The following is a 25,397-nucleotide window of genomic DNA, read 5'->3' on the forward strand; positions in this document are numbered from 1 at the left end:
TCGGCATAAAACATGTTGGTCCCGTCCGGCCAATTTGTAGGGAAAATCAAGAGGAGCACGACGTAAATTGGAAGAGAAGCTCGGCCTTAGATCTCTTCGGAGGTTATCGCGACTTACATTTATAAATTTTTTTTCTTTCGATACCTCTAGGCCTAACCCATAGTGCGCCGCTTATCCCCAATCAAATAAATTTGCCTTCAATAGCTTCAGATAACTGATTGAACATACACGTCACCGAACCAACTTAGATAAGAATTTTTATATACAAATTTAAGACTTTACCACCTACCGCCCTCAAACTTATTATATTCATATCCTCATTCTTTTTAATTTATTCATTGTATATTCTAGTCCTTTCAATTCGTAATACGCAGGAGGAAGAACCTCCAGATCCACAATTAATGCGTTTGGATAATATGTTGATTGCCGAGGGCGTAGCCGGGCCGGAAAAGGGTGGGGGTGGAGCAGCAGCCGCATCAGCAGCCGCAGCGAGTCAAGGTATTTTATGCTTGACTTTTTTGCGAGAAACCCATTAAAGTTTATTGTGTTCGTAAACGCATAGGATCTTCATTATCAATTGATGGAGCTGACAATGCTATCGAGCATTCAGATTATCGTGCTAAGCTCGCACAGATTCGTCAGATATATCATCAGGAATTGGAAAAGTATGAGCAAGCATGCAATGAGTTCACCACACATGTAATGAACTTACTCAGAGAGCAAAGCAGAACTAGGTAAATATTTGGGATATTTCAAATGCTTAGATTTACAATTTTTTTAACAAACTCATTATATTTTCACAGACCAATAACACCTAAGGAAATTGAACGTATGGTCCAAATCATTCACAAGAAATTCAGCTCTATTCAAATGCAATTAAAACAGTCAACATGTGAGGCTGTCATGATACTGCGATCTCGTTTCCTTGATGCTAGACGAAAACGCCGTAACTTCAGTAAGCAAGCTTCTGAAATTTTAAATGAATACTTTTACAGCCATTTAAGCAATCCGTATCCTTCTGAGGAGGCAAAAGAGGAATTGGCGAGAAAATGTGGCATAACAGTAAGTGTATAATATGGTTATGTGCATATAAAATTTACTAATATTTTGGCAAAATTACAGGTCTCTCAAGTTTCAAATTGGTTTGGAAATAAACGTATCCGTTATAAGAAGAATATAGGAAAGGCGCAGGAGGAAGCAAATTTGTATGCAGCGAAGAAAGCCGCTGGCGCATCGCCATATTCAATGGCTGGTCCCCCAAGTGGCACTACAACGCCCATGATGTCGCCAGCCCCCCCACAGGATTCCATGGGATATCCAATGGGCTCAGGTGGCTACGATCAGCAACAACAGTATGATAACAGTATGGGAGGTTACGATCATACTCTTCATCAAGACCTTAGTCCTTGAGGCGGTATGGCTTACCATATCTAAAAAGTATACGAGCAAATGCAACCAATTTACATTTTCGCAATAATATAAGATTTTTTGAATATTACTTTAAATAAGCAGGTACAGATAAATTTATCACTTTAAAACTGATTGATATTATAGAATCCTTTTTTCAAAATTACTACTTTCGGTAGGGGATATTTTTTTGTTTCTAAAAGAGTTGTTTTGCTTTTATTAGACAATGACGTGCTTTTCTCTTGTTTATATAATGCTTAGTTTGACTTAATGTTTTTTTATATGCATAGTGTGTATACGCAAATAACAATGTATACGTAGTAATGCATACGATAAAAAATAGGTATTAATATATACATATAACTTGAATTAACCTAACAATCTCTTATTGAAATGAAAATCTGTATACGAAACTCTTAATATAAATAGTAACGTGCATAAGTAAAACAAACACATGCATATATTGTATTACAAATTGGAACATGTGCAGTTACTAAGCTATCTATATCCACTATTTTAAATGTACGAACGATAGCAGCTATTAATGAAGTGCAAATATGAAAAAATATAAATTAATGTGCAAACAAGTAAAAACAATTTAATGCTTTAATAACAAGCAAATAAATATAAAAAAAGATAACACTTATATTTATAATTTGATACAACATTTTGGCAAGCATTGCAACTCAAAGCTAATATATAAAAACTATATACCTATGATAAATCTAGAAAAAAAAATGAAAATTTAATATCTATCAATATGCATGAATAGATTCACTTATCTACTACCTATGTACGTAACTATTGTATTTTTGGCCAACATTCTTCAAGTATTAATATAAAACATTGTAACAAGTTCCCTAATATTACAATATAAAATCACCATCTTCTTATTATTATGTGTACTTATTTAAAATTAACAAAATGAATAAAATTTTGGTGAATAGGTAACTAATAATTATTTTTCTGTAGCTGGGGCAAAAGTTATGTTTTATGCTATGATTAGTGGTGTCAGTTTTTTTTTTCTATCCCTGAGAGTTCATGACATTCATGAAAACAATTGCATAGCATATGAACGGTGTTGCCAGAACTTTTTTGGCGAATCAACTAGATTAACAATATATCGTCTAAATAAAATTTGTAGACTAACCCCATTACTCATAAAAAATATAAAAGTTTGAAAACCGGCATCTTCCCTTTGCCATGCAAAGTTTCTCAGAAAATTGTCTACATTTGTGGCGTACGATCAAAGGTGCCAATATCTAAATTAGAAAAGAAGAAGAAATTAGTAGAAAGTCTTGCATTATTATATTATTATTAGTGAGTAACCGTAGATAGAAGCAAAGGGAGTAATCATTCAATATTATTTAATGTTTTCCTCAGGCTGGGGGTACAGTGCTTGCTCTAAGGCTGATGGCAGAGTGCTCGATATAAGCTATGCTAGGCGAGAAGCAATTTTTATTTTCATATGCTTTACAAGCTTGAAATGTGTGTGGGGCTGTGACAACTTTTACCACAAATATTATAGCAACGCTTCTCGCTTCCACTCTGTCGTTGTTGTTGTTGTTGTTGTTGTAGCAGTGCTTCGCCCCACCTAATAGGTGCGACCGATCACAAATTGTCATCAATATCCTCTAACGGGAGTCCAAGGAAGCTTGCTGTTTCAACAGGGGTGGACCATAATGAAAGGAGTGTTAGAGGCGTCGGTTCCACATTACAATTAAAGAGATGGTTGGTGTCATGTGGGGACACATTGCAAGCGGGGCATACATTTTGTATGTCGGGGCTGATTCTGGATAGGTAAGAGTTTAGCCTGTTACAGTATCCAGAAAGAAGTTGAGCTAGAGTGACTCGCGTTTCCCTAGGGAGTATGCGTTCCTCTTCCGCAAGTTTTGGGTACTGTTCTTTGAGTACTGGATTCGCCGGGCAATTCCTGGCATAAAGGTCCGACGCCTGTTTGTGGAGTTCACCGAGGACCTGCTTGTGTTTCATGCGGCTGAGTTCTCAGGTGCCGTATTTCCTCAAAATGCTTACGGAGATGACGTCTGCCCCAGCGGGTTAGGGGATCAGAATATACCCGCGGTAGGTATGCCTGTCGTAAGAGGCGACTAAAATACCAGATTCAAGGGGCTGTGTAGCGCAACCTTTCAGGTTGCCAGCGCAATATATAGCTTCTCCAAAACCCAATTGTCAACCTCACCTATCCGCGGCGAATCCTGTTTCTCTAACAGACGAGGCTCTGGCGACCCCAAGCTCCTCATGGAACTTGGGGGTAGGGAGGGAGGGAATGGCTTGAAGGTTTAATGTGGCCACATAAATCGTTCCCGAGATGGTCGGGCTAGCACCTTAATGGTGCTATGGTACCGTAGCGTGCCGGATTTGTATCCGGCAAAGGACCATCACATCGATAACACTCCCCAAAGCCTTCGGGGAGCAACCTTATCGCTACAACAACAACAACAACAACTCCTTAAGCCCCTAGGCGGGGTTTGCTCATTAATCAGATGTCTGCTGGGATGCCCAGGTTTCTGGGTATTCAACAGGAACTGTTTGGTTAGCATTTCATTTCTCTCCCTGGTGGGGCGTATTCTCGCCTCATTATGTAGATGGTGTTCTGGGGACATAAGAAGACAGCCCGTGGTGGTTCTGAGAGAAGTATTTTGGCAGGCCTGTAGCTTCTTCCAGCGCCTCCCAAGGCAGTCGGTTCTATGTACCGGAGTGACTCGGGATTTTTCCCGACCAAGGACTGTCATTTCAGTGTAACCCTATTTAATTTGTTGTGTCCCTCCACTCTGTCGTCAGTCTAAGCTATTCATATATCTTAAAGCTAGAAATAAGAGTAGAAATGCTAAATTTTATATTCAGGGAAACTTTTTCAGGGATCAACTGTTTTTGAGTTAATTGCTCTTTAAAATGGCGTGGTCATATTATTTGGGTACATGATTCTAAATTTCCCAAAATCGAAAAAATGGGTAACATGTTTTTCCGGCAAAATAAAAAGTAATAGAAAAACACGATAACGAAACATCTGTTAACACTCCTACTCCTTTTCCCTGGAAGTGGAACTTCAATTCCCTCTACCTCTCCCACCTAAATTTCATCATATATGGGTCTCTATACCAAATATGGAATACCTGCTTCACCTGACCGGGCGATTTCCATATCATTTTTTCTAGAAAGCATTACGAAATTATGTATGTATATGACACTAACACGGGTATAATTTTTAAAGTCACATTTATGTTTATTCTATAATATAAAAATAAGTCGGGGTTTCCTTCCTGACGCTATAACTCCAGAACGCACGAACCCATTTCCACGGTTTTGCATTCGTTGGAAAGGTCTCGGGCTCCGTGAGGTTTATAGCAAAGAAAAGTCAGGATCGACAGGGTCTCGAGATATAGGCCAAAACGTGGAGCCGGGTACCCCTGTTGTTGTTGTTGTTGTTGTAGCAATGCTCGCCCCACCTAATAGCCGCGACCGATCACAAATTGTCATCAATATCCTCTAACGGGAGTCCAAGGAAACTTGCCGTTTCAACAGGGGTGGACCATAAGGAAAGGGGTGTTAGAGGCGTTGGTTCCACATTACAATTGAAGAGATGGTTGGTGTCATGTGGGGACACATTGCAAGCGGGGCATACATTTTGTATGTCAGAGTTGATTCTGGATAGGTAAGAGTTAAACCTGTTACAGTATCCAGAACGAAGTTGAGCAAGAGTGACACGCGTTTCCCTGGGGAGTATGCGTTCCTCTTCCGCAAGTTTTGGATAATTTTCGTTAAGCACTGGATTCACCGGGCAATTCCCGACATAAAGATCCAACGCCTGTTTATGTAGTTCACCAAGGACCTGCTTGTGTTTTTTTCACTTCATACGGCTGGGTTCTCAGGTGCCGTATTTCCTCAAAATGCTTACGGAGATGACTCCTTAAGCCCCTAGGCGGTGCAGGTTCATCAATCAGATGTCTGTTGGGATGCCCAGGTTTCTGGGTATTCAACAGGAACTGTTTGGTCAGTATCTCATTTCTCTCCCTGATGGGGAGTATTCTCGCCTCATTATGCAGATGGTGTTCTGGGGACATAAGAAGACAGCCCGTGGCGATTCTGAGAGCAGTATTTTGGCAGGCCTGTAGTTTCTTTCAGTGGGTGATTTTTAGGCTTGGCGACCATATGGGTGACGCGTAGCACGTAATCGGCTGCCTAATTGCTTTGTATGTAGTCATGAGCGTTTCTTTATCTTTTCCCCAAGTACTGCCAGCGAGGGATTTGAGGATTTTGTTACTGCTCTGAATTCTCGGAACAATTGAGGCTGCGTGCTCACCAAAATGTAGATCCTGATCAAACGTCACACCCAAGATTTTGGGGTGTCGGAAGGTCGTTAGCGTAGTGCCATCGACGTGGATGTTCAAAATGGTCGACATTTGGGACGTCCATGTTGTAAATAAGGTCGCGGAAGATTTAGTCGGTGATAATGCCAGGTTTCGCGAGGCGAAAAAACTGGAGAGATCAGGGAGGTAGCCGTTTATTTTATTGCATAGCGCATCGATCTTTGGGCCTGGGCCTGTGGCCATTATTGTGCAGTCATCGGCGTAGGAAACGATTGTGACTCCTTCCGGTGGTGAAGGTAGCTTAGATATGTAGAAATTAAACAAAAGTGGGGATAGGACACCACCCTGTGGCACCCCCTGTTTAATTCTCCTTGGTGTTGATGTTTCGTTTCTAAATTGCACCGATGCCTGCCGACCACCCAGATAATTTGCGGTCCACCTTTTAAGACATGGGGGAGGGGTAGACCCTTCCCGGTCCTGCAGTAACGAGTCATGGTTAACCGTATCAAAAGCTTTTGATAGGTCTAGCGCTACGAGTACTGTTCTATGGTGGGGGTATTGATTTAAACCGCAATTTATCTGGGTGCTAATGGTATTCAGCGCGGTGGTAGTGCTATGGAGTTTTCTGAAGCCATGCTGATGAGGGGCTAGCTGCAAATTTGCTTGGAAATAAGGGAGCAGAATGGCTTCAAGCGTCTTTGCCACTGGCGATAGGAGAGATATCGGACGATACGACTCACCTATGTTAGCTGGTTTCCCAGGCTTTAGTAGCGGGACCACCTTGGTCATTTTCCATTTCTCAGGTATGACAAAGGTGGAAAGAGACAGATTGAAGACATGTGCTAAATATTTGAACCCCTCTTTCCCTAGGTTTTTAAGCATCGGCATGGCTATGCCGTCTGGGCCCACTGCTTTGGATGGTTTAGCACGACCAATGGCGTCCTCAACCTCTTTAGCGGTGATGGTGATTGGTGACGCGCTGAATTTGTGTTTATGTGCGCGTCTATTGGCTCTCCGTCTATCTTTGTCGACCGTAGGATGCATTATATATTGTCGGCAGAAAGCGCTCGCGCATTTTTTCGCGTCCGACAGCACTTTGTCGCCAAAGGCGATGGAAACTTTGTCTTTGTGCTTAGTCGAATTCGATAGGGACTTTACGGTGGACCAAAGTTTACCCACACCGGTAGAGAGGTTACAACCTCTTAGGTGCTCCTCCCATTTCGCCCGCTTGTGTTCATCTACAAGCAATCTGTTGCGTTGGTTTATATTCCTTATTTGGGGGTCGCCTGGTTCAAGCTGTCTTATAAGGTCACGTTCTCTCGCTAAGTTTGCGGCCTCCGCCGGGAAGTGGGGCCGGATTTCGGGAATTCTCCCGGCGGGAATGAAATGTGCCGAGGCGGATTTAATGACCTTACGGAAGGCACGCTCCCCTTGGCGGGCATCAGTCGGGATAGGGAGGGCAGCTAGGCGGCTGTCTGTAAAGGATTTATATTCTTCCCACTTTCCTTTTTTGAAGTTTATGAAAGTGCGTTTTTCAGTGACGATGAAGTCGGCGTTACGCTCAAGCGAAATAAGTATGGGCAGGTGGTCGGATGCCAATGTTACCATCGGCTGCCAGTTGAAGCAGTTTACGAGTTCTGCGCTCACGATTGAGATATCTGGCGAGCTGTGACAGCTTTCTACCATACGTGTGGGGGCGTCTCCGTTTATTGTGCAGAACGTCGTTTCTTCTATTTGATCCGCCAACATCTATTGTCCGCCCGCAAGTTTGAATGCCATAGATCATGATGGGCATTGAAATCGCCTAAGATAATGCGATTGTTGCCAGTGAGTAAGGCCCTGATATTAGGGCGGTATCCACTGGGGTAACAGGTGGCAGGAGGGATGTAGATGTTGATGATTTCTAGGTTTGCATCGCCTGACTGGACAGATAGGCCTTGACGTTCTAAGACATTGTCCCTGCGGTCGATGCCAGGATCAAATATATAATATTGCACAGAGTGGTGTATGATAAACGCGAGACCGCCTCCATTTCCGCTCTCGCGGTCTTTCCTGTGGACATTATACCCAGAGCAGGTCTGCAATGTAGATCTTGCTGTGAGTTTAGTCTCTTGAAGCGCAGCAATGCGGATGTTGTGCCGCTTCATGAAATCGACTATCTCCGTAATCTTCCCAGTTAGTCCATTACAGTTTAACTGCAGAATTCTGAAGTGCATAAGGGGAGACGTCGCCACTCTGGGGGTAAGTGACGGGTGACTATGCCTGGGTTGGGGGAGGCCAGGACGCAATTGCTGTTGTGGCCCTAGGACTGGGCGTCCTTGGGCAAGCATTGGGGTACCCGGATGATTTGGGTTTGCGGCCTGGCAACATGGCGCGATGAAACCCGTCGGGGGGTTGCCGTCGCGGAGACCAGAACATCTAGGGAAGTGGCACCACCCAAGGCAGGAGCTGCATTGGGCGGATGTCGCAAACATATATATTCTGTGCTGGCAAACGGTGCAAACGGAGGTAGGGACTAAGAGTCTGTTTCCCTGACCTACACGATTGCTGCCGGAACAGAGGGGGGGGGGGGGAAGACGGGGGCAGGGGCTGCTGCTCAGCATTGCTTCCGACTCTACAACGAAGATTGTAGTTATGAGTGGTAGCAGCTGTTTGAGTTGTTGGCGCCGTGGGGCGCGAGCAGCAGCGGGTACTTGTTGTGGCTTGCTGAGCAGCGGGGCTGCTGGAAGGTAGTGGGGGGGGGGGGGGGGGGGCGCTTAGACGTAGACTACGGGACGCCCGTGGGCGTGAACAGCAAGGAGCCACGAAAGATTTATAAAAGTTACGTGGACGTCGGGTTTTGGGATCAAGCCCAGAACAACAATTTGTGGGAGGGACGAAACAAATTAGATGGGGTCACACTGAAATGACAGTCCTTGGTCGGGAAAAATCCCGAGTCGCTCCGGTACATAGAACCGACTGCCTTGGGAATGTGTTTATAGAATATGGATATCAAATGAAAGCTGTTGATGAGTGCTTTAGTAGAGGGTAATTTTCATACCCCTGGGTGACTAAGGTGTACCCCTGGAATGTGTTTATAGGATATGGATATCAAATGAAAGCTGTTGATGAGTGCTTTAGTAGAGGGTAATTTTCATACCCCTGGGTGACTAGGGTCTCGAGATATATGTAGGCCAAAACGTGGGCCCGTGAACGCCTAGATAGTGTTTTTACATTATGGGTACCAAACTGAAGCTGTTGATGAGTGCTTTACTACAGGGTAGGTTTCATACCTATTGGTGACTAGGGTCTCAAGATATAGGCCAAAACGTGGATCAGGGTAACACTAGGATGTGTTTTTACATTATGGATATCAAATTGAAGCTGCTGATGTGTGCTTTAGTACAGAGTAAGTTTTACACCGCTGGGTGACTGGACCCGGATACCCCTAGAATGTGTGTGTATTATGGATATCAAATGAAAGCTGTTGCTGAGAGCTTTAAAGTAATTTTCATTATGATATTCGATTTAGTCGCATCAAACTGGCATGCGAAGCCGAAATAAAGACATGAAAAAAACCAAATTCACTTAAATTGCTTGGTTTCCGCACAATGTATTATATTTTCGGAGTAACTCTAAGAACTACAAAAAAATGAATTTCACTACAATCAATTGCATAGTTTGTAGTTATAGAAATCACAAAAAAAATTTGATTTTTTCAAAGCGGGTTCCAGCGTGATGGAGCTACATTCTGCCTCTATATTGATTTATGTGTTATGTAGATTTGTTTTTGGAAAATTCCTTTTTTCATTGCGAGTTTTACGAATTTGACACATAGTTTTTCACATGTTCTACGAAAAAAAATATCCGAATATTCTATTATGATAAATTTGTTTTGTAACGATTAAAGATATATGTATGTAACTTACTAAATCTGCGTGTTGAGATTTGATTTTGTATGATAAAACTTGCAAGATTTGACGTTAAATCCTTTCAAAGCTAAACGTTTAATTGCATGATAAAAATAAGATCTTAAAAATTGTCTGTCGAAATATCACAGAGGTAATTGAACGCTTTGCACATACATATATGTATTCTAATTTAATTTTTCATAATAAAAAAAAGAACGCAAATTTCTTTACGCCTGAATCATCAATTATTGTGAAAAATCGAGAACTTTTTCATCCCTCTTGCAACTCAATGGGTGTTATAATAGGCTTGAAAGTACAAACACTTCCTTCAAAGCGTGTGTTTTATTCTGCGGGCTTATTAAAAACAAGTAAGGAAGGCTAAGTTCGGCTGTAACCAAACATTATATACTCAGCTAGGAGCTTTGGAGACAAAATAAGGGAAAATCACCATGTAGCTAAATGAACCGAGCGTAACCCTGGAATGTGTTTGTATGACATGGGTATCAAATAGAAGGTATTAAAGAATATTTTAAAAGGGAGTGATCCTTAGTTCTATAGGTGGACGCCTTTTCAAGATACCGTCATAAAGGTGGACCAGGGTGACTCTAGAATGCGTTTTTTCGTTATGGATATCAAATGAAAGGTGGTAATTATTATTTAAAAGGGAGTGGGCCTTAGTTCTATAGGTGTACGCCTTTTAGAGATATCGCCATAAAGGTGTATCAGGGGTGACTCTAGAATGTGTTTGTACGACATGGGTATCAAATGGAAGGTATTAAAGGGTATTTTAAAAGGGAGTGATCCTTAGCCTTTTCAAGATATCGCCATAAAGGTGAACCAGGGGTGACTCTAGAATGCCTTTGTACGATATGGATATCAAATGAAAGGTGTTAGTGATTATTTAAAAGGGAGTGGGCCTTAGTTCTATAGGTGGCCGCGTTTTCGAGATATCGCCATAAAGGTGGACCAGGGGTGACTCTAGAATGTGTTTGTACGATATGGGTATCAAACGAAAGGTGTTAGTGAGTATTTGAAAAGGGAGTGGACCTTAGTTTTACAGGTGGACGCCTTTTCTAGATATCGCAATAAAGGTGGACAAGGGGTGACTCTAGAATGTGTTTGTACGATATGGGTAGGTATCAAATGAAAGGTGTTAATGAGTATTTTAAAAGGCAGTGGGCCTGAGTTATATAGGTGGACGCCTTTTCGAGATATCGCCATAAAGGTGAACCAGGGGTGTCTCTAGAATGTGTTTGTACGATATGGGTATCAAATGAAAGGTGTTAGTGAGTATTTTAAAATGTAGTGGGCCTGAGTTCTATAGGTGGACGCCTTTTCGAGATATCGCCATAAAGTTGGACCAGGGGTGACTATAATGTGTTTGTACGATGTGGGTATTAATGAGGGGTTTAAAAGGGAGTGGCCCCAAGTTGTATATGTGAAGGCGTTTTCGAGATATCGACCAAAATGTGGAGCAGGGTGACCCAGAACATCATCTGTCGGGTACCGCTAATTTATTTATAAATGTAATACCACGAACAGTATTCCTGCCATGATTCCAAAGGCTTTTGATTTCGCTCTGCAGAACTTTTTCATTTTCTTCTACTTAATATGTTAGGTGTCACACCCATTTCACAAAGTTTTTTCTAAAGTTATATTTTGCGTCAAAAAACCAATCCAATCACCATGTTTCATCCCTTTTTCGTATTTGGTATAGAATTATGGCATTTTTTTCATTTTTCAAAATTTTCGATATCGAAAAAGCGGGCGTGGTCATATTCGGGTTTCGCCATATATATAATAATAATAAATTAAAATTAAATTAAAAAGTTTGACAGACTGCACAGTCCAGTAGTAGTGATAAAGAAGTATTACATATATGGATTTCGCCCACTTTTAATACCAAGATAAAGTGAGTTCAGATAAGTACGTGAACTAAGTTTAGTAAAGATATATCGATTTTTGCTCAAGTTATTGTGTTAACGGCCGAGCGGAAGGACAGACAGTCGACTGTGTATAAAAACTTGGCGTGGCTTCAACCGATTTCGCCCATTTTCACAGAAAACAGTTATCGTCATAGAAGCTATACCATTACCAAATTTCACAAGGATTGGTAAATTTTTGTTCGACTTATGGCATTTAAAGTATTCTAGACAAATTAAATGAAAAAGGGTGGAGCCACGCCCATTTTGCAATTTTATTTTATTTTTGTATTTTGTTGCGCCATTCATTACTGGAGTTGAATGTTGACATAATCTCATAATCTACTTGTATATTGTAAAGATATTAAATTTTATGTTATGATTTGATTAAAAAAATTTTTTTTTATAAGTGGGCGTGTTCGTCATCCGATTTTATAATTTTTATTTAGCACACATGTAGTAATAGGAGTAACGTTCCTGCCAAATTTCATCATGATATCATCAACGACTGCCAAATTACAGCTTGCAAAACTTAAATTACGTTCTTTTAAAAGTGGGCGGGGCCAAGCCCATTGTCCAAAATTTTACTAATTTTCTATTCCGCGTCATAAGGTCAACCCACCTACCGAACTTCATCGCTTTATCCGTCTCTTGTAATGAATTATCGCACTTTTTTGGTTTTTCGAAATTTTCGATATCGAAAAAGTGGGCGTGGTTATAGTCCGATATCGTTCATTTTAAATAGCGATCTGAGATGAGTGCCCAGGAACCTACATATCAAATTTCATCAAGATACCTCAAAATTTACTTAAGTTATCGTGTTAATGGACAGACGAACGGACGGACGGATACTGATGATTTTGATATATGGAAGTCTCTATCTATCTCGATTTCTTTATCCCTGTACAACCAACCGTTATGCAATCAAAGTTAATATACCCTGTGTGCAAAGCACGCTGAGTATAAAAATATTTATTTTATGCTCAGCCAGCTTTCGGATCCAAATGAATCACATATTTTTTATTTGTTTTTGTATTTATATGAATTTTTTTCCGTTTTTTTTTCCGTGTTTTTAGCGCACCGTATTTGATGTGTGTAAAGAACACTAACCTAGATGACTGGAGAAAATTAAGCCTTTGATAAAGCTATTGAGGTTCCTTTGTATCAATTATTTTGTGGAGGGTAATCAATGTTTTTACATTTAGGAGACAATCGAATGAAATGCTAAGCAACTTTTCAGCATAATATGACGGGCGGTCAAGCAATGTTTTTATAGACAACATTTAGCTCCTTCTTGCACACATAGTCATAGTTAGACAAAATCTCAAAACCATGAAGGAGCGCATGTATTAAGTACGCTGTAGCTAGAAGTAGTCGGGCCGAAAATGTGGTCTTCCATGTCAATGTTTTGTTAAATATAACACCAAGATTTTTTGCTGTATCAATGTATTCTTTAGCAGAATTGTCAAGTATTATACTATCTAAATCTTCTGTGGCGAACTCCTTTCTGTGAATGACAATGTATTTCGACTTCTTTGGGTTTAAACATAATCCATACATTGAAGCCCATAACCCTATGCAAAATTACATTATCAGCATAAATATATATGTACATTAAAATACTTGAGGACATCGGGCAAGTCATTTATATAGAGAAAAAATTACAGAGGTCCCAGGATAGAGTCTTGTGGAACACCTCTTAAAAGTCTCATCTCCTTCTATCATACTTACTGCCTGAGTTATACCGCCAACATAGGATTTGATAAGAGCGGTTGCATGACTGGAAAAATTTAATAAGTTTTTCAGTGCATGTATTGTCTCCTGAATCTGGCAGCCGAACAAAGTTGTCATTTATATCATTTACATACGTGTACATCGGGAAGAACGAAGAGATAGTCTTTGGATTCGGCAATACCGATCTCCTTACTCTGAGCTGAACTTGTTTTTGTAGCAAACCAGCCTTAGCCGACCCCATAGCTTTGTAGGCAGTGAACCGACGTGCTTTAAAGGAGATGAGTGTTTGTGCAATTTTGCATCGCGTTTTATACTACCGTTAATCCAGGAATTATTATTTTGTTTAGTTACCTTAAGTTTAGCAAACGTAGTTGCTCTATTAATTTAATAAGAAAACTACGATAGTTTTCTAGAATTCGTACGTTTTTAACACGCTTATATTAGCTTCACTTGTATGTATGCTTGTTTCCAACTCTCTAGGCTAGGCACGCAGAGGAGAGTTACAAACAAATAAATATAGTTTAAAAAAACAAAAAAAACACACTTTTATAGTATATGAAACTAACAAGTGAAAAATACAGTTTAAAAAAAACTAAAAAAAAAACGCTTTTAAATAATATCGAACTAAAAAGTAAAAAATGAATTTTAAAATAAGTTTAAAACAATAATGAACGAAAAATAATAGTATTATCGTGAAAAAAGCGTGGGCCCTTTGTGTTATATTCATGTTTTAAATTTTAGTTCGATATTATTAAAAAGCGTGTTTTTTAAATTACATTTGTTATGTGGTGAAGATTAGGTAAACATTATGCAGTGGAACAATAATCAATATGGCATTTTAGCGTTTTTCTTCTCCGTCCGGAACAATAATCTCCGTCTATTGGTTATTGTTCCATCTTAACCGATGCACACAACGTTTCTGTTTTACTTCACGACATACATTTTGTTCGGGCAAACCGATCTTGCCTGGCCACTGCAGCTATATAGAGAGAGCCGAGACACTTCCCTTTGCTTGTTCAATTCAGTTTGAGCTAGCGAATTGAATTAAAAGTAACGCCAAGAACCTGCCCGCATTCCACAGCTGACTGAGGTGTGGTGTTTTGGAGAGGTAACAAGTTGTTGCCTATCGCGGTTCATACAATGATTCAGTTACCTGTTGGCTTTCGGACGGATTTGTTGTATGTGTTCGGTGAAAAATATATAGATGTGGATTTAAGAGATTTTAAAGTATCCAAGTATACATACAGAGAATAAGAAAAGTTAAAAGCGAATGTTGGTCATTGAATGAAAGAAATCTTGTATATGTGAATAAAGTGCATTGCAAATGTTTGCTGTTGGTGTAATGACTACGTACATCTCCATGTCAAAACTAATACTTATGCGCATAAATATCCCACACATACAAACGCAGTGAAAACATCATCTTTAGTAAAAACAGTGACATACACCTGAAAGTGGTATAAAGTTGTTAATACGCGAGTAATTAATACCATAAACTTACTAAAAGATTTAAATCGTTAAAGCTAAGAGGCTACGCCCAGAGAGGAAACGTTACACTTTTTTGTTACATGGAATTTCGGGTAGAGTGCATTATTAAAGTACATTTTATATGAATAAATTTACATACACAAATATATATGCATAAGCGTAATGTATACTATGTGCAAGAATATTTCATAACGTATCTAACATAGATAAATCTAACGACTTAGTACTTTATTGACCTCCAGGGCATCCGAAATGAGCACCACAAAAAATGCGCGTCGTGGCAATCGCCGCCTTCTGCCGTGTAGTAAAATTGATGATCAGTTCAATGCTTTAAGCAATGCTATATATGGCATAGTGCTTTCAGCGATATGCGCATGCTCGTTTAAGCAATGTGCGTATAATGCGAATTTACATGTAAGCTTGGGTCGCTCTAAAGCGGCAGGCCTTTTCATTGTTATCTTATGGCGCTGTCAAAGCGAAGTAACGTGACCAAAATGGTTATGTATATCCGCCTATACCTCTTTGCGACTCATCCCGACTTTTTGCAGGGTAAATCTATCAGTAGCACACACACATGCACAAGTACATATATGTACCTATATACATACTTAAGTTTGTAAGTATGTATGTTTTGGGCATTTCACATTATTATTATTTTAATTTAGATTTCTTTTTCTTAATTTTCTACGCTAATATTAATATAAGGGAAAGTAACATTTTAAATTCCATAAATTATTTAAAAGCTTACGTTTATTAACTACCAACTTGGAATAGAAAGTAACTCTGAAGCTACAACTGCTTAACATCTTTCGTTAGAATTTGTCAATCATACCTACCCATGAGAGAATGAGAATAAGAAATGTACTGTGGCACATACCTATGCTTACATTTTCTTAAGAGAAGTATAAATAAAAATCACGACTTTTGAAATTTGGATTAGTCAAAATTGTGATATCTCTCGTAGAAAAATAAATGACATTTAGAAACTTTTTAAAAAATGAATGGACTTTTGATACATTTTGCATTAAACAAATGTACGCCTTTTCATATATGTACAAATACAGGCCCGATTTTTCAAGGCGAAATTTAAAGTTGGCCGCTTGAACTAAGCTCAAAATGTTACATTATCGACCAAGTTGCAAAAATTTAACTCTAGTCAACTTTAACTGAAGTTTAGACTTGCACTGAAAAACAGGGTCTTCGAATAGGCTTGCTTAAACCATATGTACATATATATAATTTCATTTTAATTTCAATAACGGATATTGAAAGTCGTAATAGAATAGGTTTCAAAATTTGCTTTTTTGATAGATAGCTCATTGGAAGTTATGTCAAAATAACTAAATCTAATATCAGTTTTATATTAAATATATGGCACAATCATAGTCAAAATAACTACTCAAAGTAAGTTACAGATTTTTGGCATAATTACTGCGAAAAAGCTGGCACTAAAGTACCAACTAAATTCCGACTATGAATATCCCCGATGGCTATGCGCCAAAACTTTTCTCATAGAAACGTAATTTCAAGGCAGTACAAATCAAATTATATGTAGGTATTAAAAAAAGAAATAGTGAGTTTGACAGTTGTGTCATTTCTGTATAAACCACAGCGTCAAATGAAAATAAAAATGTATCCCGTTAGTTGAAAAAATATTTGTTTTCAAAATACTTGATTTTGATTTGAATTGGTAGCGCTGGTTTTACTTGTTTTACGGTTTGATAATTTATTTTTCTAAAAACTAAAAGCATTCAAGGATATAGGGAAGTCCAAATTCGGATGCCCGTTATAGAAAATTTTCTTTTAATTCTTTATGAACTTTTTTCCCTCATACATACATACATACTGTAACGAATTTACTGCAATTCCTCTTATTTGCAATCTTCTTCTAACGTTCGAATCACTAAACTGTTGAATAAATAACTCCACTATTCAATAATGCAAAATGGCCTTTATTAGACTATGTACTTTCAAAATAACATTATTGTTTATAAACACTTCTGCCACTGTTTCCGCTTCTTGATTTGGGATTGGGTATACCTCTGGCCATTTGCTGAAATAATCCATAACCACCAGTACATATTTGTTTCCGCAGTTGCTAGTAGGAAATGGACGTAGCGATTCTTTCAAATGGCGCACCTGAGTTGTATTGCTTCATCTGGCCATGACTTCGGGTTTCGGCCCTTTCGCTCTGCTGCAAACCTCGCAGTTCGCAATCCACTCAGTGACCGACTGACGGCAACCAACCCAATAGAATCTCTGTTTAATCTTCTCGAGCGTCTTTGTGATTCCAAGATGACCTCCACTTGGACCATTATGCAGCTCGCTGAGCACATCAGGAATCCTCTTTCTGGGAACAACTATCAGTTTCTTCTTGCATTGACAATCCTCACTGTCCCATACTCGATGAAGGCAACCGGATATCAATTCTAAACTGTTCCACTGTGCCCAATATGACTTCGCAATGGGACTCTCTGCTGACATCTCTTCTCTGTTTGGTATTTTGTTTCGTTCGAGCCCTTGCATAACAAGTAACAGATCTGTATCTTCTAGCTGACACTTTCTTAGTTGTTCCTTGTCGCATTCATCCGTACACCTTATAGTCATTAGCCGGACATCTATAATGCCTTCTTTAGCCTCGACCTTTGAACAGTGCTTGCATTCCAAACTACATGGTCTTCGTGACATTGCATCAGCATTTCCATGGGAACTACCTTTTCGATGCTCAATGGTCATAGCTTTTTAGTCGCTCGATCTACCGTGCCAATTGTCCTTCCGGATTACGGAACTGCAGAAGCAATTTCAACTCTGCGTGATCTGTCCGGACACGGAATCGCTGGCCGTAGACGTATTTTTGAAAATGTTTAATGCACTCTACCAATGCCAACAGCTCTCTCCGCGTAACGCAGTAGTTCCTCTCTGGTTTTCCAATCGAACGGCTGTAATATGCAACTACCTTCTCCTGTCCATCGACCAGTTGTGATAAAACGCCTCCTATAGCACACCCACTCGCATCTGTATCTAGAATAAATGTTGCTCCTGGAATCGGATATGCTAACATTGGGGCAGTGCACAAACGTTCCTTCAATGTTTAGAAAGCCACTTCTTGCTCCTTCTTCCATTCGAAAGCTTTATTTTGTCTTGTAAGCTCATGGAGGCTGCTGGAAAAATTTGGTGCCAATCCTTCCGGATTACGGAACTGCAGAAGCCATTTCAACGCTGCGTGATCTGTCCGGGCACGGAATCGCTGGCCGTAGACGTATTTCTGAAAATGTTTAATGCACTCTACCAATGCCAACAGCTCTCTCCGCGTAACGCAGTAGTTCCTCTCTGGTTTTCCAATCGAACGGCTGTAATATGCAACTACCTTCTCCTGTCCATCGACCAGTTGTGATAAAACGTCTCCTATAGTATACCCACTCGCATCTGTATCTAGAATAAATGTTGCTCCTGGAATCGGATATGCTAACATTGGGGCAGTGCACAAACGCTCCTTCAATGTTTGGAAAGCCACTTCTTGCTCCTTCTTCCATTCAAAAGCTTTATTTTTTCTTGTAAGCTCATGGAAGCTGCTGGAAAAATTTGGTACAAATCGGCGGTAATATGTGCACAGCCCAAAGAAACTTCTCAATTCATGTAGGTTCTGTGGTCCTGGCCAATCCTTTACAGCCTCTATCTTTCCGTTCGCAGTGCAGATGCCCTCTGTCGTTACCTTGTGACCCAAATAATTTACTTCCTTTTTAAACAGCACACGCTTCTTGGGACTTAACTTCAGACCAGCGCAAGCTATTCTCTGGAAAACTTCCTCCAAGTTCTTAAGATGTTTATCAAAGTTCTTGCCCAATACGATGGTATCGTCCAGGTACACCAAGCATGTTTTCCAATGTAGTCCTTTCAGTACCTGGTCTATGAGTCTCTCAAAAGTAGCTGGTGCATTACAAAGTCCAAAGCATCACTGCAAATTGCCAAAGACCATCACCGACACTGAAGGTTGTTTTCTCTTTATCTTCCTCCTTCACCTCAACTTGCCAGTTGCCGCTTTTCAAGTCCATTGTGGAAAACCATTTCGTACCAGAGAGCGAGTCCAGAGTGTCGTCAATTCTCGGCAATGGGTAGCTATCCTTTTTCGTGACGTCGTTCAACTTGCGATAGTCCACGCAAAACCTCATTTTCCCATCTTTCTTCTTCACAAGTACTACCGGTGAGCTCCATGGACTAGCTGATGGTTCGATGACGCCGGTGTCGCTCATTTCTTGTACGATTTGACTCACAACTTCCCGTTTGGCATTGGAACTTTACGAGGAGCTCGACGTATCGGCCTCGCGTTTCCAGTGTCAATTTGATGTTTCAAAACGTTGGTGCGGCCTGGTTTGGAACCATCCTGGTCAAATATGTTCGCGTACTTTAGGAGCAGTTGTTTTGCCTTACTCTGATAGGCTTCCATGCCGTGATGTCATTTGAAAGATCAGTATTACTACATGAAACGTGTTCCTGGAGATATTCACAGTTAATAACTACTTCAGCCTCTTGCCATCTTCCCAAAATAGCTCCTTTGGTCAGTTTGAGTGGTGACTTGAACTCATTGAGCACTCGTACCGGAATACGTCCATCTTTCATAGCCAGGGGTTTTTCCTACAAGTATGTTCAGTGCTGATTTGTTTGCTGCTTCGACAACCCACAATTTGTTTGTCCCACAATCTCCATCAACCTTTGCCCAGATGACTGCTTCGGATTTTGGTGGTATTTGCTGACTCTCTTCCACCAGCACTCGTTTACTGCTGTAGCGTCTCTCGTAGCCGAAATTAAGTGGTACATCCATGTTCTTATATCGCATCGTCTTGCTTTGCATATCGATCTTGATGCCTTGGTGGATTAAGAAGTCCACTTCAATTATGATTTCATCAACAATATCTGCCACTGTAAAATTGTGTAGTACCGAGACGTTCCCAATTGCTACTTCACATGCTACTTCTCCAATTACCTGGGTGTCCTCTCCCGTGGCTGTACGTAATCTTGCTCCAAGCAATGGTCTTATCTTCTTGTTGACTAAATCTGATCGAATGATGGAATGCGATGCACCCGTATCTACAGCCAGTAAACGTTCCTTTCCATACACATGTCCTCCGACAGTAAGATTGCTTGACCTTCTTCCAATTTGGGAGATAGATATTATGGGGCATTGAATTGAGGGAGCCAGCTGTCGCCCTGACGATTGAGTGGACTTGGAGATTTGCTCATCTCCGTCAGCTCTGCGTTTACGACCACCCAGATTGTTGGAACTATTAGGACCGGTGCTGCAATGACGTGAAATGTGGCCTGGGTTGCCGCACTTGAAACATTTCATAACTCAGAGTTTTTCTATTGTGATCCCTTCAGTGCTTCCAAAATTGTGTCCACCCAATCTGGCCTTTCTACTTCAACACAATGGGCTTTGTACGCTGGCTTACTAAAAAGTGAGGTAGTTTTTAGTCAGTGCATGGGATACCGTTTCAGCGAATGTTTGCTTTGGGTTCGCGTATGTGGCTCGCTTCGTTTCGACATCCCGTATGCGGTTATTAAGGCTCTGAATCTTTACCCTTTCAGTGTATTCCACGGGTGCGTCCGCATTTGCAAGATGAGCCAATCTTTCAACATCCGAAGCAAACTCCTGCAATGTCTCATTTGCTTTTTGGTAATGGTTTTGCAACTCAATTTGGTATATCTGTTTTCTGTGTTCGCTTCCGTAACGTCTCTCGACAGCGGCCATCAATGCTTCATAGTTGTTCCGCTCTCCTTCGGGAATAGTCTGTAGGATTTCGGCTGCTAGCCCCTACAATGCTACGAATAGAGCTGCCACTTTATCTTCAGCATTCCAGTTGTTCACTGCTGTTTCCTCAAACTGCGTTATTTTCTCGTTCAGCTGCTGTATCTTCAATTCACTCCACTTTGCCATGTCCAAGTTGTATTCGAAGTCTTCGGAATTTATTCAACAATTCCTCATCTGACAGCAATTGTAATGAATTTATTGCAATTCCTTTTATTTGCAATCTTCTTCTAACGTTCGAATCACTAAACTGTTGAATAAATAACTCCACTATTCAATTATGCAAAATGGCCTTTATTAGACTATGTACTTTCAAAATAACACTACTATTGCTCGCCAGATAGCGTCTTAAATCAAACTGATTGTCGCGCCTCTACTGTTGCTGCCTTTTATACTCTATGATTTCCTCGTTGCATCTTCTAGGCGCTTCCAGAATTTACTTAGTTACTGCTATAAAATTATAACTACAATGCAGCTGTAGTTCTCATATGCGCGTGTATTTGTGAGCGACACTTCCACAATTATAATTGCATTCTTTTGGGAGCATCTCAGATAAGATATCTGCATGTGTTTGTGCTTCTCTTCTCCGCTGCGTGTACGTACATATGTGTAGACATAATGATTGATCTATTGATGTGCATACAAGTCACTGCTTAGCATCGGCTTAGAGATGATAGTATCCCTTAGTGCTGCTAATATTCGTTACAATATGTATCTGAATTGTTAACTTGAAATATTTATTCTGCAAGCGAATTTCGGCATAATTTGCAAATTTACAATAAAATATGAACATTTCATTTGTTATTTGCATATAAAGTTCAGGGTTTATTACGAAAAGAAAGTGGAACGTCTGAACAGGAGCGTCGAACAGGTTCAATTCGATTTTTCACCAAAAAAAAAACATCGCTGCGATAAATGTTGTGCAGTTATAATCATTGTATATTCCTACAACATCTACGAATATCGTTTATAACAAAATACACTTTTCCGATCCAATGCCCAATATAGTTTTTGTCTAAGCTTTGGGCAATTGAGGGCGAGCAGTTTAATAAGAGTTATAAATGAGTAATTTTATGTGCTTGTAAGCGTATGAGTCGTGGCACAGTGGCTGACGTACCCGACCAAACGCCCGGGGTTGCGGGTTCAACTCCCACCAAGCATTCCTTTTTTTAAATTTATAAATTATTATTATTAATGGACTGTATTGAGTTTATGGGGTTTTTGATTTAATGTATTCCATTTATTGAGTTGGGTAGTTTTAGTGTTCTTGGTGTATTTAAGTCATGGGAGGATGCATAGCATCAGTACACCTTTATTTATTTAATTTGGGGGCGAGCACTGGGGGGCTCTGAGGCTTCGCTCTACTGAGCCACCTCATCCTCTATTTGAAGAACCCTTTAAAATGTGATATGGAGGCGAGCACGGGACGGCTCTGAGGTATTGGCACCCCATTTTCTACAAGAAAAACCTCTATTTATTTAATTTGGGGCGAGAGTTGGGCACTGAGGTTTCGCTCTAATGAGCCACCTCATCTTCTATTTGAAGAACCCCTTCAAAGTGTGATATGGAGGCGAGCACTGGGCTCTGATGTATTAGCACACCATCCGAAGAACCTCGCTTTTAATTAAAAAATTCAAACTATGTCTTTAGAATATTTCACTAACCAGTTGAGAATTACAAGCACACTCAATGGCTACTGAAACAAACGAACGAAAAATGTTCATAGTTTAAGTCGCTTAAACATACTCCCCCCTTAGACGGCTTAGTCGTCTAATGAAACTTCCATACGAGCCAGTCATCCGGCTCGAAGGACCATGTCTAAGCTTTGGGCAATTGAGGGCGAGCAGTTTAATAAGAGTTATAAATGAGTAATTTTATGTGCTTGTAAGCGTATGAGTCGTGGCACAGTGGCTGACGTACCCGACCAAACGCCCGGGGTTGCGGGTTCAACTCCCACCAAGCATTCCTTTTTTTAAATTTATAAATTATTATTATTAATGGACTGTATTGAGTTTATGGGGTTTTTGATTTAATGTATTCCATTTATTGAGTTGGGTAGTTTTAGTGTTATTGGTGTATTTAAGTCATGGGAGGATGCATAGCATCAGTACACCTTTATTTATTTAATTTGGGGGCGAGCACTGGGGGGCTCTGAGGCAACTCCCACCAAGCATTCCTTTTTTTAAATTTATAAATTATTATTATTAATGGACTGTATTGAGTTTATGGGGTTTTTGATTTAATGTATTCCATTTATTGAGTTGGGTAGTTTTAGTGTTATTGGTGTATTTAAGTCATGGGAGGATGCATAGCATCAGTACACCTTTATTTATTTAATTTGGGGGCGAGCACTGGGGGGCTCTGAGGCTTCGCTCTACTGAGCCACCTCATCCTCTATTTGAAGAACCCTTTAAAATGTGATATGGAGGCGAGCACGGGACGGCTCTGAGGTATTGGCACCCCATTTTCTACAAGAAAAACCTCTATTTATTTAATTTGGGGCGAGAGTTGGGCACTCTGAGGTTTCGCTCTAATGAGCCACCTCATCTTCTATTTGAAGAACCCCTTCAAAGTGTGATATGGAGGCGAGCACTGGGCTCTGATGTATTAGCACACCATCCGAAGAACCTCGCTTTTAATTAAAAAATTCAAACTATGTCTTTAGAATATTTCACTAACCAGTTGAGAATTACAAGCACACTCAATGGCTACTGAAACAAACGAACGAAAAATGTTCATAGTTTAAGTCGCTTAAACAGTTTTTATACACAAAAAAGTTAACCAGGATGGAACGTCTGTAATATTGGAACCACTCATATCTATTGAATTTTTTTGTAAAAAAAAAACAAAAAAACAGAACTTATTCATTATAAAAGAAACATATAGAACGTGGGTTATACTTCTGAGGAGATTTAGGCCGGGCTTCCCTTCCAATTTGCGTCGTGCTACTCTTTAATTTTTGCCACAACGGGCAAACTGTACCGTATGCTGACTGCAGAAGGAGTCTGCAAGAAGATCAATTTTCGGTAAACAGGTTTTCATGGTAGAATTACCCTCGGAGTGTGTTCAAATTGAAAAACGGGTTTCTAAAGATTTTGGTGCTGGCTTTATCGGTCCTTGAACCCAGGACCTTTAAGCATCAGTGAAGAATGTCTCATTAATATAATTGAAGGTGAAAATCATAAACACTGGTTATCGAAAAACGAAATGAGCCAATGGTCCTGTGGAGTACAGTTTTATCAGTTCTTTTGTCGACTTAAGTTGGACAAATAATCTATTACGATAGCACCAACCTTTTTTGATATGAATTTTTTTTTAAATGTGCCCCCTTTTTGTAAAATGAGTGCTACAATATGAAATATCAACTCCAGGTCTCACTTTGCGTGTGAGTACTCTATAGAGTTAGAAGTTCCAGGATCTAGCTTAATAGCTTTCTCGAGACCTAGCAATTCTGCCGCCCCTAGCAGCTGGTGCCTTGACCTGGCGAGCGCAGAACAAGAACCCAGAACGTGCTCAACCATTTCTTCCTGCAGCTCGCACTTCTGCTGTTACTGACGAGGCCTAACCTATAAGCATGTGACGCCAGAAATCAGTGCCCAGTTAATATGCCCATAAGCTGATTGTCCCACACCACCACCGCTGCACATATGCCCTCGTCATTCCCCGCTACTTTCAGCTTTTCGAGGTCCTTTTCTATCTCCCCTGCTTTTAACGTATTGGCGTTATTTTCTTGTTATTGTTATTTTCTAAGGCACATATAAATACTGCCAGCGCCCCAGGAAATTTACTCCAACTGTGAGTTCAACACATTATCCGATTCCTTATTAATTTGGAGGATGTAGTGCAGGCCACCCTAAGTGTTTCGAGATACATGAAGCACTTCCAATCCCATGTTCATGTTTCGTGTTTTGACGTTGCAGCATGTTTAGCGTATCCTCCGACTTTACCACACATGTTGTTTAAAACTAGGGCCTAGGTATGAAGCACTTCCAATCCCATGTTCATGTTTCGTGTTTTGACGTTGCAGCATGTTTAGCGTATCCTCCGACTTTACCACACGTGTTGTTTAAAACTAGGGCCTAGGTATCTTGGGAATCAGTGTTCTATACACCGCCTTCAACCTTCTGCCTTCTTGTCTTTGAAGGTCTGGAGCCATTCTAAAGTCGCGTTATTGGTAAAGTTCATCAGTTTATCCAAATGGTACCATACAACTGTAGCGCTCTATTTGGTTCATTATGCATCATTTCGATCATCATACTAATCAGCTCCCCTTCTACGGATCTCCACCTTACGGTAGACATCTGCCCGTTGGGGTTGCTGCAATCCACCAGTGCCACAGTCATAGACTACTTTGTAATTTCGATCATTTTCTTCTCGGAGTCTCAGCGTTACTTACTTAATTGTCGTTTAACCGTTTAAATGGTTATGGTCGTCCAACAAAGCGCGCTAGACGCCTTTACGCTCTACCAACTCGGGCCAATTGGTCACATGAGAGGAGTTTAAATCGTTTTCTTCTTAGCCGGAGCGTCATCTTTCATTCGCATAACATGGCATAGCCAACGAATCCTCTGCATTTTAATTCGCTGGACTATGTTGATGTCTGCGTAAAGCTCTTCTTTGGTACTCGCCATCGCCAACGCGTAAATTTTTCGAAGAACGTTTCCCTCGAACACTCCCACAGCCGCTTCATCTAATGTTGTCATGGTCCATGCTTCTGCAGGTCGGGTACGATAAGTGACTTTTAGAGCATGATTTTCGTTTGCCGAGAGAGGACTTTACTTTTCAATTGCCTACCTAGTCCAAAGTAGCATTTATTGGCAAGAGT

General features: G+C 40.4%; 2 protein-coding genes across 10 annotated transcripts in view; both read left to right on the forward strand.

The window, feature by feature from the left end:
- The window catches only part of LOC137248357 (homeobox protein extradenticle), a 50,197-nt gene extending 47,832 nt beyond the window's left edge, over nucleotides 1-2,365 (forward strand). For all 6 annotated transcript variants that reach the window (XM_067779227.1, XM_067779226.1, XM_067779231.1 and 3 more), the window contains exons 3-6: nucleotides 352-498; nucleotides 563-734; nucleotides 804-1,062; nucleotides 1,123-2,365. In XM_067779227.1, the coding sequence (XP_067635328.1) occupies nucleotides 352-498; nucleotides 563-734; nucleotides 804-1,062; nucleotides 1,123-1,410 (866 nt within the window). In that variant the 3' untranslated portion in view covers nucleotides 1,411-2,365. The remainder of the gene's footprint in view (nucleotides 1-351; nucleotides 499-562; nucleotides 735-803; nucleotides 1,063-1,122) is intronic.
- An 11,980-nt stretch (nucleotides 2,366-14,345) lies between these two features.
- Nucleotides 14,346-25,397, forward strand: part of Myo10A (Myosin 10A) — a 177,791-nt gene continuing 166,739 nt past the window's right edge. For 2 of the 4 annotated variants that reach the window (XM_067779240.1, XM_067779244.1), the window contains exon 1: nucleotides 14,353-14,861. The gene's annotated coding sequence lies outside the window, so the exon portion shown is untranslated. Of the gene's footprint in view, nucleotides 14,862-25,397 lie in introns of all 4 variants that reach the window. The other 2 variants (XM_067779243.1, XM_067779242.1) reach the window with 2 other exon arrangements.

The sequence above is a fragment of the Eurosta solidaginis genome, chromosome 4 (genome assembly GCF_040869045.1).
Source record: "Eurosta solidaginis isolate ZX-2024a chromosome 4, ASM4086904v1, whole genome shotgun sequence".
Taxonomy (NCBI): Eukaryota; Metazoa; Arthropoda; class Insecta; order Diptera; family Tephritidae; genus Eurosta; species Eurosta solidaginis.